This window comes from Helianthus annuus, chromosome 1, assembly GCF_002127325.2.
Source record: "Helianthus annuus cultivar XRQ/B chromosome 1, HanXRQr2.0-SUNRISE, whole genome shotgun sequence".
NCBI classification, from domain to species: Eukaryota; Viridiplantae; Streptophyta; class Magnoliopsida; order Asterales; family Asteraceae; genus Helianthus; species Helianthus annuus.
The window spans coordinates 126,772,686-126,786,863 of record NC_035433.2 but is presented as its reverse complement, the minus strand read 5'-3'; the positions used below and the strand labels follow the sequence as shown (position 1 = coordinate 126,786,863).

The 14,178-nt window shown below is 37.9% G+C and overlaps 1 protein-coding gene across 6 annotated transcripts; it reads left to right on the top strand.

Moving 5' to 3' along the window:
• The first annotated feature begins 9,059 nt into the window (after nucleotides 1–9,059).
• Nucleotides 9,060–13,840, top strand: LOC110876939 (uncharacterized WD repeat-containing protein C2A9.03). 6 transcript variants are annotated; one of them, XM_035974578.1, is made up of 10 exons: nucleotides 9,060–9,208; nucleotides 9,696–9,912; nucleotides 10,051–10,209; nucleotides 10,983–11,069; nucleotides 11,207–11,341; nucleotides 11,430–11,540; nucleotides 11,638–11,729; nucleotides 12,261–12,366; nucleotides 13,034–13,120; nucleotides 13,219–13,830. In XM_035974578.1, exons 2-10 carry the CDS (start codon nucleotides 9,787–9,789, stop codon nucleotides 13,630–13,632), a joined length of 1,317 nt encoding a protein of 438 aa, XP_035830471.1. In that variant the 5' UTR covers nucleotides 9,060–9,208; nucleotides 9,696–9,786; the 3' UTR covers nucleotides 13,633–13,830. The 6 variants fall into 6 exon arrangements, with proteins under 6 accessions (XP_035830471.1, XP_021980792.1, XP_021980799.1 ...); XM_022125100.2 differs by having other exon boundaries at nucleotides 9,061–9,208; nucleotides 9,744–9,912; nucleotides 10,042–10,209; nucleotides 13,219–13,840; XM_022125107.2 differs by having other exon boundaries at nucleotides 9,061–9,208; nucleotides 9,744–9,912.
• The last annotated feature ends 338 nt before the right edge of the window (nucleotides 13,841–14,178 follow it).

The following is a 14,178-nucleotide window of genomic DNA, read 5'->3' as shown; positions in this document are numbered from 1 at the left end:
CTATGTCGTATTTCTCCTTTTTGGTTTTTCTTTTTATGTGTTTGTTTGAGGGTCGTATTCCTGGATCACTTTGTAATGGTATTGGCTCGGTCTATTTCTTACTATACCAGTTTTTTAAAATAATTTTTGCCATTCAAAACAAAAAAAATCTATATACAAAATCTATATACTGTTATTTTATTTATTTTTTCATATCTTGTATTGGTTATTAATGCTATTAGCAGTTATTTATGTAATTATTCTTTTTTATCTCAGGTTTCAGTAAACTGCTAAGTATAGAATTTTAGACTCGAGCATTTCAACTCATTTTGTGGTGACCGAATTTGAATAAAAGGAGAAGCAGAGCTGATGTAATTTTGCATACGTGTGGTGAGAGAATTAGGGTTAATGTGAGATATATGACATTTGAGAGGAAGTATGATGATGGTCTTCAGAGACATTAATGCATTATTTTTTTTATTTTTTTATTTATTTTTTTATTTTTTAATTTTTTATTTATTTATTTTTTTTGCCGAAACCCTAGCCTCCGCCAAGCTTGCTCGACGATGAAGGCATAATCTACTTAGTGGTCGGAGTTTTTTCGGTTTGCATATTGGTTGCAACCTAGAGTCAACTCTTCCCTCTAATTGGATTTTGTCCGAATCCATTCGTTCTTGGGGTTGTCTAGCTTTTCTCTGGTTGAATGGCGGGGAGAAGAAACATGGACGAGGAATGGAGAGACGTGCCATCACGACGGAACGGTAAGGGAGGGAGTAAGGAGAAAAGGATTGACGACAACGTTACGAAGTACTATGTCTCCAATATTCCTTTCGGTTGTACCCCGTGGGAAGTTGCAGAGTTTTTAGGGTTTTTTGGAGAGATAGCAGGCACTTACGTGGCTCGAAAAAACGATAAAGCAGGGAATAGATTTGGCTTTGTATCCTTTAAAAACGTGAAGAACGCTAAGGAATTGGAGCAAAGGATGAACGGAGTAAAGATGGGTAAGTTTATTCTCAAGATTAACATAGCGAAATTTGCGTCTGAAAACGTTGGATTCTTTGAGGACGAAGGGATTTCTAAGACGACTAAAAGGAAAGAAAACAACGGGAACGAGCATAGTAACATGGAGAATAATCAGCAGAAGTGGCCTGGGGGTAACGATAGGGTTTTTCAGAAAGAAGGTCTTTCGTTTGCGGAGCTGTTTAAGGGGAAAGGCAAAGACATAGGATCTTCGGCACCCAGCAACGAGTTTCATAAAGGTAAGACCATTTCGATACAATAGGATGTTAATGCGTTCCATTTTCTTCATGGGAGTGCCCTGATTGGTAGATCGGTAGACATCAACATCCTTAATAAAATGGACAGAATTCAGTGGGAAGAATGATTTATAGGGGTCGCTATTCACTATGTGGGAGGTTTATCTTTGCTGTTGAGTTTCAAGGATCAAGAAGCTGCTGGGGAGTTTTAGGGTAAGCAAGAAATCTGAAAAAAGTGGTTCTCAACTTTGGATTTGTGGGAAGGACAATCTTTGGCGTTTGAAAGGGTTGCATGGCTAAATGTGATGGGGATACCCCTTCATTTAGTGGATAATTCGGTGTTCAATGAGATTGCTAAGCAATTTGGGATGGTAGTGAAGCCTGCCCAACTATCCATTGATGATGATGATTTATCGATGGCCTGTGTGGGAGTTCTGGTGGGTGACGGAAAAGAAATTAAAGACGAGGTTAGTCTAAAATGGAAGGATAAATGTTTTCAGGTTTGGGTTTCTGAGGTTAACGATATTTGGATCCCTGAGTGTATGGGAGTGGTGGGGCTTAAGAACGTTGGTACGACGAAGGAGTCCACTCCACAGTCATCGGAGTTTCCTCCGGTGGAAGGTGGGAAGGTGCTTGGTAATGAAAAGACATTGACACAAGAAGAGGTGGGGATGCATGTGGATCTACATGGGAATGACATTACTGTTTCAGATTCCAATAACAAGGAGGTGGGGCCGGAGGTGAACACTCAAGAGGAGAGAGTGTTTGGCAGCTTTGTTTGTTCTTCTAAAGACCCTGCTAAAAAACAAAAGAGAAGGCCCTCAATTAGAATCCCATCTAGGAACAAGCCCAATAACGATAATTCTAGTCAATCAGGGGAGGAGAGGCCCATCAAAAGGCCTAGACCAGCGGATAGTGACCCATTTGACTTAAATAGGATCATTGAAAACTGGAAGTCATTATCTGATGCCAGTAACAAAGCTCAAGTTGCTTCTTCTCAACAAGTAGGTGGGGGTTTCGATCTCAATCAGAAGGGTACTTCTTCAAATTCCGTGGCTGGATTGAACCAGGAAGGAGCAGACGTTGTTGAGAGTTCATTAGCGGGATCGCCTTCCGTCCTGGGCAACGTGAATTCAGGTAATTCCGTTTCTGAGATTGGGGCGACTGTTGAGGTGGGTGCTAAACTAGGGGTTTTTTCTCGGGAATCATGATCAGCTTGTGAGAGATACTATCTTTGGTGAAGGGATTAATGGAGTGTATCAATGAATCTTTTATCTCTTAACGTTAGGGGTTTGGTGGGTAGAGAGAAGATCCTTTGGGTCAGCTCATTGATAAAAACTTATAAAATCAGTTTTCTTTGTATTCAAGAGACGAAACAGAATGTTGTGGCGGATTGGGATTTATCAAATTTATGGGGGAATAGGGATTTCGGATCGAACATAGTGGGTGCCGTGGGTCAATCTGGTGGCTTACTGTGCATGTGGGATAAAGGGTTTTTTTGACTTCAGTAGCTCGGTGAAGAAAAGGAACTTTATTATAATCAAAGGTAGACTAAAAGGGTTTAACGAACCCGTTGTGCGTGGTGAATGTGTATGCTCCTCAAAGTATTAGGGCTAAACAGAAGCTGTGGGATGAGATTTCTGCGGATATGGCGATAGAAGAGGGGTTATGGTTATTTGCAGGAGATTTTAACGCGGTTAGGTTCCGTGAAGAAAGAAGGAACAGTGAATTCAAGTCAGCGTGTGCGAGAAACTTCAATTCTTTTATTCATAACTTGGGTCTTTTGGAATACAGCATGGTCGGTAACCAATTCACTTGTTTAAGAGATGGTGGTAGAAAGCTTAGCAAGATTGATAGGGTGCTAGTGAGCCCCAATTTCTTTAACAAATGGCCAGAGGCGACCCTTAGAGTGCTTCATAATCTTCACTCTGACCATAGACCGCTGCTTTTATCCTTATGTGCTTTGAATTTTGGGCATAAACCCTTTAGGCTTTTTAATTAAAGTTGGTTTTGATGTTGTGAGGTCGGCTGCGGCTTCTTTCAGTTTTATTGGGGAGCCGGATACCTTTCTTTCTAAGAAATTAGCGTTTATTCGGTCGAATATCAAGAATTGGAGGGATGCTATGATTAAGAAAGAAGGAGAGGAAGATAGAAGGGTTAGGGATGAGTTGGAAAAACTAGAAGAAGTTATGGAAAACAGGTGTTTGTCGGAAGAGGAGGAATGGATATATGAGGAAAGTAAAAGAGTCCTCAAGGAGTTGAGTTTCAATAAAGGGGAAGATTTAAAGCAAAGATCTAGAATCAAATGGGCTATAGACGGGGATGAGAACTCAAAATTTTTCCATGGTGTTATCAATAAGAGAAAATCTTCGAACGCTATTCCTGGGTTAAATATTAATGGTAATTGGGTAACGAAGCCAACCAAAGTTAAGAAGGAGGTTATGGCGTTTTTCAAGAAAAAAATTTGTTGAATCATGTAAGAATAGGCCGGTGATTGTTTGTGACGGTCTTAAAACTTTGTCTGACTCGGATAGGGACTTTCTGGTAGAGCAGTTCACGTGCAAGGAAATAAAGGAGGCTGTGTTTGAGTGTGGAGATGACCGGGCTCCCGGTCCGGATGGGTTTACCATGAAGTTTATTAAGCAGTTTTGGGATGTTTTTGAGCAGGGCTTCAAAAGTGTGATGGATTTTTTTCATAATGAGGGTAGAATTAATGTGGGTAGTGGATCATCTTTTATTACCCTTATCTCGAAAATTAAAGACCCGGTGGAGCTCGACAATTATAGGCCGATTAATCTGGTTGGAATTATTAGCAAAGTTATCTCCAAGATTCTTGCTAACGGGTTAAAGAGGGTGATTTTGAACGTTATTTCAGACTCTCAGTCAGCGTTTTTGAAAGATAAATTTATTCTCGACAGGCCGCTTATCGTCAACGAATCAATCTCGTGGTGCAAAAGAAGAAAGAGGAAGGCGTTCCTTCTTAAGATTGACTTCGAAAAAGCATATGACAACGTTAATTGGTCTTTCGTCGTGGATATCATGAAACAAATGGGTTTTCCGGAGTTATGGTGTAGTTGGATATGGGGGATTCTAAACTCTGCTAGATCGTCGGTATTGGTCAATGGCTCTCCTATTTTCGAATTCAAGTGTGAGAAAGGGATGCGCCAAGGTGATCCGATTTCCCCTTTTATTTTTTTGATCGTTATGGAAGCGCTTTCGTTTCTGTTAGAGAAGGCTAAGGAAGAAGGTATTTTGAAAGGTATTAATACCCCGAACGATGGGCCATCAATTTCTCACCTTTTGTTTGCTGACGATGCTATTATTTTGGGGGAGTGGTCCACGGAGAATATCTTGAACGTAGTCAGAATTCTTCGAGTCTTCCACATGTGCTCGGGGCTGAGAATTAATTTGTCCAAGTCTAACCTTTATGGTTTGGGGGTGGAAGGAGGGGAGGTAGAAGATAAAGCGTTGAGTGTAGGGTGTAGAGCGGATAACCTTCCGTTTCGGTACTTGAGGATTATGGTAGGAGCCAATATGAGTCTTGTTAATAATTGGAAGGCGGTGTATGATGCTTTTGAAGCTAGATTATCTAAATGGAAGGCGGAGTCGCTTTCCATAGGGGGAAGGTTAGTTCTTATAAAGTCCGTTCTTGAAAGCCTTCCCTCTTATTATTTCTCTCTTTACAAAGCGCCGTGTAAAGTGATTAATGACCTTGAAAGCATGATAAAGAAGGTTTCTGTGGGGCATTCTAGTGAAGAGAAAAAAATCCATTGGGTAGCTTGGGACATTGTCTCTACTCCAAAAGATTGTGTTGGCCTAGGTTTATGTAAGCTAAAGGATATTAATTTGGCCCTTCTGTCTAAGTGGTGCTATCGGTACAAGAATAATGATAGTAGTTTGTGGAGGAAGATCATCATAGCGATTCACAGTAGGGCTCGGAGCTGGGACTTTTTACCGGCTATTAAGAATTGGGGAGGAACTTGGAGTAAAAGTGTCAAGTTAATAGCAAGATCCAAGATAGGAGACGCTCTGTTGAGAAGTTTCTTTAAAGGGGTGCCAGGTAAAGGTGATTCGATAGCTTTTTGGCTTGATCCGTGGGTAGTTTGTGAGCCTCTGAAAGATCTTTTTCCTGGTTTATTTCAGATTGATATTAATAGGAAATGCAGTATTAGCGAACGAGTTTATCCAGGAGTTGGGCAGGAGAGATTCTCTTGGCAATGGAAGAGACCTCTTGGCCAAGGATCGGAAATGGAGGAGCTGAATCAGTTGTGTAGTTTGCTGGAGTCCTTCGCGGTTTCGGGTAGAGAGGATAAGTGGGTGTGGTGTGGGGGTGGAGCGGAGGAGTTTAGTGTTAGAAATGTCAAGCAAACGATTTTAAAGAGTCGGAGCCCGAGTGGAAATTCGAGGTTTGAGTGGTGTAAGTGGGTCCCCGCCAAGTCCAATATCTTTGCTTGGCGGGCGAACCTTAACCGGATCCCTACGGTCGAGGCCTTGCGTAAAAGAAACATTATTATTCAAGATGGGACTTGCGGTTTTTGCAACGAAGGTGACGATGCAGTGAATCATTTGTTTATGGGGTGCCTTGCGGCTAACGTTGTATGGAACGCTATTAGTAAGTGGTGCCGGGTTCCTCAGATTTATGCTTTCTCGTTTCAAGATTTATTGGAAGTGCATATGTCGTGTGGATTAAAGGATCCGGAGAAACTTATTTTTCAAGGAGTGATCATCATTGCGTGTTGGAGTATTTGGAAGGCAAGGAACGAATCGAGATTCAGGAATAGTAGTATCAGAATTGAGAAGGTTATTAGTGAGGTGAAATCGTTGGGGTTCCTTTGGGTCAAAAATAGAACGAGATACAAGAACTTGTCTTGGGGTAATTGGTGTAAATTTGTAATTATGTAATTGTTGGTTTGTGTTGGTGCCCCCCGGTTTCGGGTGGGTGGTTTTTTAATGAAGTTTACATTTAAAAAAAAAGAGACATTAATGCAAATATCTGTATGGTATGTCTCATTCTTTGTCCGATAATTGTGAAAAGGTTTGATTGGACTGTGATTTAATTGGAATGTGATTGTATATATGTGTATCTGAGAACTGCAAATTGATGATAACTATTAGTTTAGTAAACCATAATTTATGGTTGTTTAATGTTTGAATTTGCAATTTGATTACATGATGAATTATGTAGATGAATCATTTACTGTTGTAGAATACTTCCAAATTTTGCAATTTGTAGATTATTATAATTTTGAAAATATTTATAATAAATTTTGATGCCATTAGGTAATGATAGTAATTGATAGTTGTTTTGTTAGTAATTTACATGTATCTTTGTTAATTTGATTTGGGATTTTTTTTTTCTTAAGTTGGGTTTATGTTTATGTATTGATTACACCCTGAATCATTTAGGGATGACTGTGATGGTGAAATTAAAATGAATGCAAAGTGCATTTTTCTTGTCCTTTCAAGATGAGGCTATGATGATTTTGTAGATCTAAGTAAAAATTGAATGAAGATAGCATCATGGCATAGCAAGGTTGTAGGATGGCAGTTGTTCATGCAACCTCTCTTGCAGCCATGGTGTTGTCATCTTTATGCACAATCTGAGCTTGGCATTCTGACAATGGTGTTGGTGAATTAGACACACTGTACGTGATGTTGCTACTGAGGTACTGTTGTTTTATTTATTTTTGAATGTCTTCTATTGATTAGTAATGCTATTAGGAGTTATTTATGTAATTATTCTTTTTATTTCAGGTTTCAGCAAACTACTTAAGTATAGAATTTTAGACTCGAGCATTTCAAATCATTTTGTGGTGACCGAATTTCATAAAAGGAGAAGTAGAGCTGATTTATTAGGGACCTTGATACTTTATTATGTTTCGTCCACTAATAATTTAATGGTTACATGTTAATCTATAACTCATGGCAGAGATATAGTGAACTAAGCAAGCGGAGACTTGATCAGGCCATTTTGACATTCTTCCAAAACTTTAGAAAGTCTTATGTTGGTGATCAAGCCTCCGCTTGCTTGTAAGGTAAAATCATATTTTTATTATTATAATTATAGTCTGCATTTTATTAAAAAAAACTTGTATTTGTATTGCAAGAGCTTTATGGGCGACTATCTGAGCTGCTTGGACTGCAACATCATCTTCAGACATTAAATGTGATGGTTTTAAAAATTGCAACAAACCTCAAGTGTTACACTGAGGTACTTCAGATTTTAATTTTTGTATTGAGTTGGAGGCGGATAGGTGGCTTTGGAAGGTATGAAAAACAGAATTAATAAATTTAGGGAAAATGTGGTTGAAAGATGATAACGCAATAGTTGAGGATCTCATTCTACAGCTTCGATGAATTCAGGTGTGTTTTTAAATAATGCTTCCTAGATGTTTGAAGACCGACAAATGTCCAAAAGAAGTAGCACTGTAGACATTTGTCGTTCTTTGTTGGTCTTCAAACATCTAGGAACCTTTATTTGAGAACATCCCTGCATTTATCGGAGCTGTAGAATGAGATCCTCCACTGTTGGATTATCATTTTTCAAACCCATTTTCCCTAAATTTATCGATTTTGTTTTTCATGCAGGAATGTACTGCAATGATTCCTCTCAATTGAAGTTGCTTCCTCTCAAAGGGTTATGGAGTGGTTATAACAGCTGATCTTGCTAAGGACTGTTATAACTAATCATTGCTAGAAGAAAGTTATGTATGATCTCATACTTCTATTTTCAGAATCTTTTATAATAATTGTTCTAATAATTTTTTAAAATACTTTTATTTCTCCTTTTTATCATGTTTTTGCAGGAGAAGGTTCTAACGGCTTTGGAAAATGCTGGGGTTTTTACAGGAGAATATTTCTAAAGGCATATGTGTTTGTTTTGAAAATCCAAATTTTAAACATTGTTTTGTGTTCGTATTTTTCATTTATATGGTTTTTCATCATGAATTTAACAAAAAATAAGACTGGTTTTAATGAAAGTCTGTGCATTGGTGACATATTGTCTTTACATTATGTTTGGAACAGTGTTGGTTTGGAATATATTGGTTTGAAACTAAATGATGTATTAGATAATATATTTTTAATTACTGTGTTTTCTGTGTTAGCGAAATTAAAGATTTTTTGTGGGTTCGTTATGCTTCTCTTGTGTCCAAAGTTAATAAGGGAAAATGTGTTTAATGTATTCTTAAGTATAATGCAAATGTACAACAACAACAACAACCATACCCAGTGAACCCCACAAATAGTAAAGCTACTCATAGGGTCTGGGGAGGGTGGGATGTAGACAGACCTTGTCTCTATCCCTAGGGATAGAGAGGCTGCTTCCAGAAGAGACCTTCGGCTCCAAAACGAACAACAAACCAAACCAAACACATCAAGTCCAAGAATATAGAAAAATAGACTATAGAAAAAAGAAGTCACCTATACGAAGCAAGTGATCAAAGTGGCACAGTATAATGTAAATCATGTATAATAGCATACAACATCATTTGGGCATATACACAAGAAGCCAATCGTCGGTAAAGTCACTTAAAAGAATAAGAAAACCTACTTCCTTAAAATACACCTAAGACCTTACTGCAGTATAATGCGAATGTGAATTTATTAAATAATTTCACATCATATTTTACATATAAACGTAGGTTTACATTTAATATTTACGATGTACTCGTGTCCATTGAACGGGTGTCCACCTAGTATTACATTACAATATTACAATATATGACATATGACATATGATATGATATAGGATATACCATTAATGTGTATGTATTTGAAAAAAGTGAAATAATAATGTATACAAAAAATCCACCGTTGTTGATTTATAGTAGATGGGGTTTAATGTTGGAGATAGACTTGTGGGGCTTTCTTTTTCTTTAACACACAGCTGGAGGAGAGATTGAGCTGATTGATCCCTTAAATCTGTTGCAGAAAACAAGACCCTAAAGGATCTTCCTTCTTCTTCACATCAGGTGCGTCCGCTCAAACCCCCATAACCCCCCGCCCCCCCAAAACTATTTTTTACCTCTGTTTCTTTCACTTGCTGTTTTGATTTCAACCCTTGCCCCCTTTCTGGGTTTGTTTTGGATCCTTGATTTATGCAATTTCTCACTAGGGTTTTCTCGTTCGTCGCTTGATTTGTGAAATAGAGGCTGTTTATTGTTTAGCCTGTAGGGTTTCTTGTGCAGATGTTAAATTGGGGACGTAGTATGTTTGTTTTTGCTTGTTTTGGAAGTGATTTTAGCTCTTGAGTTTACATGCACACCAAGTGTTTGATTTAATGCCTCAATGAAAGATGCCCCTTTTTGTTTCATTTTTTTACTGTATATAGTTTTGATTTAGATTGTTTATTGGAATTTGTCTAATTGAAGTTGAAAACTTTGATTTAGAGTTGGGATTTTAGTTTTTGGGTTTGTTAAAGACCTTAATTTTTTTTTTTTGGGGGTTTTTTTTTACAAGGAGGTTAAGTTCAATCTCATTTTATTCGGGTGTCTACCGCTTGCTTAGATTGTTTGAGGAAGACGAAGCAGGTTGAATCGCGGTGGATTTGATGCCACACAACGAGGCTGATCAAGTAGATTACATGGCGGAAGAAGGGGACATGTCGGATTTCGTAGACGATGTGGACGAGGAAGAAAACGGTGATGGAGATCAAAATCTTGATGATTACGATATGGTCAGTCTGATTTCAGTCTTTTCTGCCGTTAATATAACCATAGGGTGCCTGTCGGTTTAGGTTTATTCCATAATCTAACATTATATGTAGTGTAATATGCTCGATTTTCAAAGTTTTAATGTTTAATAGCTTACAAAGGTGACGGATACGTCCTCGGCTCAAGCAAGAACCGGGAAGGATATCCAAGGCATTCCATGGGACAGGTTGAATATAACAAGAGAGAGTTATAGACGCACAAGGCTCGAACAGTACAGAAACTACGAGAATATTCCCTTGTCGGGTGACGCTGTCGATAAGGTATAATCTTACTTCTTGCATTTATAAAAATTAGGGCTGCAAATGAATCGAAAGAACACCAACAAGGCCTTGTTCGTGTTCGTTTGTTAAGGAAATACATGTGTTCACGAACAATTCATGAACGCTTACCGAACGAGATTCTATGTTCGTGTTCGTTTTAGGTACCGAACACAAACAAACGCTCATGAACACGAACAAGCGTTCATGAACTGAAACGAACACAAGCGAGGGTTGATGAACACAAACTCAGATAGAGATTTTTCCTTTCGATCATATTTCGATTGTTAATACGATATATAAGGACCGAATACATACAAACACAAACAAGCGTTCATGAACAGATTTAAACACAAACGAACATTTCTTAAATCTCGAATAAAATTGGCATCTTTCATCGTAGACATTAAGTTGATCCACCCAAACTGTACTAACCTAATTAACCAAACATAATTGGGCACTTAACATAATCTTGTTAATCATACATAATGTCTCAAAAAACAATCGAAAATAACCTAATATTAGGTACTGAACATAAACGAATATAAACGAACACATTACCGAACGTTCACGAATGGGGCCTCTGTTCATGTTCGTTAACGAAGTTTTTTGTTCGTGTTCGTTCATTTATTAATTGAACCAACACAAACGAACTTCCCGCCAAACGGTTCATAAACTGTTCACTGAAATTTTGGTTCGTTTGTAGCCCTAATAAAAATGATTGCGTTTACCACTTATTGATATTTGATATCATGGCAATTTTATTATGTGTGTAGAAATGTAAACAAAAGTCAAAGGGTGGAAACTACTATGAGTTCTTCCATAATACGCGATCAGTGAAGCCTACAATCCTTCACTTTCAGGTTCTTAACATTCCGTTTTTTCATGAATTTGTTTTCTATTAGATCGATATTTAATCAAAAGCCCTAAACGTAGCATGGGACACAAGGTTGATCTATAAACGTGTTTGCTATTTTTAAACATTGTGGATTGCGTACAGTTAAGGAACCTGGTATGGGCCACTTCGAAGCATGATGTATATCTTATGTCTAACTACTCGATCATGCATTGGTCGTCATTATCACAAAACTTAACAGAAATTCTTAATTTTTCTGGGCACGTGGCGCCTACTGAGGTACGATATTTCCATCATAACGTTTCCGATATTAATTTTAAACCTTATCGTCATTCTTCTGTGCTGATATATATTTTGCGGCTCTCAGAAACATGCTGGAAGTTTGTTGGAAGGCTTCACACAAACTCAGATCAGTACACTAGCGGTCAATGATGAGTTTCTTGTTGCAGGAGGCTTTCAAGGAGAACTCGCGTGTAAGGTAATATTATCATACAACTGTACAGTTAAATATATTTTGTGATTTATATATTCTGCATGTTTTAGTGATCATTTCTTGATTTTATCGAATTATGCAGAGATTGGATAAACAGGGAGTGAGCTTTTGTACAAGAACAACTTATGAAGACAATGCCATAACAAATGCTATTGAGATATACGATACCTTGAGGTAACTATGAATTAGAGTAAAACGCCATTTTGTCCCTGAGGTTTGGCCTGTTTTGCGACTTTCGTCCAAAGGTTTGTTTTTCTGCATCTGGATCCAAAAGGTTTGAAATCTTGCAATTTTCATCCGGCTCTTTAACTCCATCCATTTTTCTTCGTTAAGTCAGGGATATTTCCGTCCTTTTGTTAACTTAAAGGGCAGTTCGGTCTGTTTCAAGGGTATTCGGTCTTTGTACATAAAGTGAAAAAGACTGAATTGCCCTTTAAGTTAACAAAAAAACGGAAATACCCCTGACTTAACAAAGAAAATGGATGGAGTTAACGGGCTGGATGAAATTGGCAAGATTTTAAACCTTTTGGATCCAGATGCGGAGAAACAAACCTTTGGACGATAGTCGCAAAAATTCTCAAACATAAGGGACGAAATGGCATTTTACTCTATATGAATTATGATGCGGAGAAACAAACCTTGTACAAAAATGGCAATATATGCACATGTCGGTATGTTGACTCTTTTATTACTGTTAATTTGTAGTGGTGGAATGCATTTTATGGCATCGAACAACGATTGTGGTTTGAGGGAGTATGATATGGATGGATTTCAGCTCGTGAATCATTTCCGTTTCCCTTGGCCAGTGAATGTGAGTTTCTTAAATTGAACGGGCCATGCTGGTTCGGGTCAAAACATTGATACTTTCAGCCTGAGCCAAAAAAGGTTTTGGTCGGGTTTGGTTGACCTGCAAACACTGAAACACTTTTTTTAGAAGATTATACAAAATTAGTGTGTTCAATGTTATTTCAAAAGGCTATTATTACCAGTAATAATACCTGAACTTTTTTTTCTCTAATAAAGTTATATAGAAAGTTTTATGCATATGAATATACCATAGGGGTGCCTGTGCGATGCAGCGAGAAACATAGACACTTGTAATAACGTAACATGTTATTTTTTTAATTATAAAACTATAGCAATACCATACTTAAATTAAAGATAATAAAATGCTCGTTTTTTATGGTGCAACCTTTTCTTTAAAAGGTATTAATGTATGAAAAAGTTATGGTCGTTTAAAATGGGGGGGGGGGGGTAGTTGGTTTAAAAGTCAACAATATGTTGTAAAGGATTGCGGATGTTTTAAAAGTTGTATTACTAGTTAAACCCTTTAAATTATGTAAAATTACCTTTTTGCCGTTCTTATATGTATTATATTATAGTATAGCCTTTGTAGTTTTTTTTAAACTAATCCGTTTGACCCGTTAGAGATAAAACACAGTCCAAGTTTTCGACGCATTATTGTTTTTTTGTTGCAGCATACATCCTTGAGCCCAGATCGCAAGCTCATAACTGTAGTCGGTGACAATCTCGATGGATTGCTTGTAGACTCTACAAGTGGAAAGGCAAGAACTTGTGGATATAACAATTTTACAATAACTTTTTAATATATTATTTTTCATAATTTTCTTTTTCAAATAATGACATCGTTTTCCTTTCGCAGACGGTTGCCACAGTGGAAGGCCACCTGGACTATTCATTTGCATCCGCATGGCATCCAGACGGAAAAATCTTTGCAACAGGCAATCAAGACAAGACTTGCAGAGTATGGGACATAAGAAATCTTTCAGAACCGCTTTCGGTTCTTAAAGGCAACATGGGTGCGGTTCGGTCGGTTCGTTTTTCATCAGACGGGCAGTTTTTGGTGGTTGCGGAGCCTGCAGATTTCGTTCACGTCTACAACACCAAATTAAACTATGAAAAACGGCAAGAAATTGATTTCTTCGGTGAAATATCTGGTGTATCTCTTAGCCCTGATGATGAAACGCTTTACGTTGGAGTGTGGGACCGGACTTATGCCAGCCTGCTACAGTTTAACAAACGACATAGGTACGGGTACCTTGATGCGTTTGTGTAGTAATAACTGTCGTAAAATAAGTCGACCCGTTTGTTGGAAGAGACCAATTAAGTGCTATTATCTAAGACCTGTTAAAAATGTATAGTGAAATCTTTTGAAGTTGAGAAAGGTTTGTTGACTTTGTTAGGAGCCTTGTAAACTTGGGACAAATGGGTTGTTGCTTGTTTAATGTCAAATTATGGTTGGGTTATGCTGCCATTGATGCCCACTTTACAATGTATGGTCCCTTAAATGAATTAAGGGTGTGCTAAAAGTAGGTCCGGACTGAACCAAGGTTTGTATTCGGTTCATGGGTGGAAGCCAACCGGCTCTAGACCGTAATTGGTCTGGTTTAGATCGGTTCGGTTCTGAACTGGTCTGGTTTTGACCCGAGAATCATGAACTGAATATGGTTGTCATGCAACATGATTTTTTTTATCAATCAATTGCGACCCGGTTTTGCCATCAATGTGAAACAAGATTTTCAAGATATCACAATCAAAAGCTTGTCTAGACTGAAGTGACGTTTGGCGAAGAACAATGTTACAAGTTTTCAGATTTTGAAAA

Bases quoted from the DNA above. Each gene is read 5' to 3' on its own strand.
- LOC110876939 (XM_022125100.2), top strand. From the start codon at position 9,787: ATGCCACACAACGAGGCTGATCAAGTAGATTACATGGCGGAAGAAGGG. The intron at 11,070-11,206 runs GTTCTTAACATT...GATTGCGTACAG, and splicing joins CTACAATCCTTCACTTTCAG to TTAAGGAACCTGGTATGGGC. The intron at 12,367-13,033 runs GTGAGTTTCTTA...TTTTTGTTGCAG, and splicing joins GTTTCCCTTGGCCAGTGAAT to CATACATCCTTGAGCCCAGA.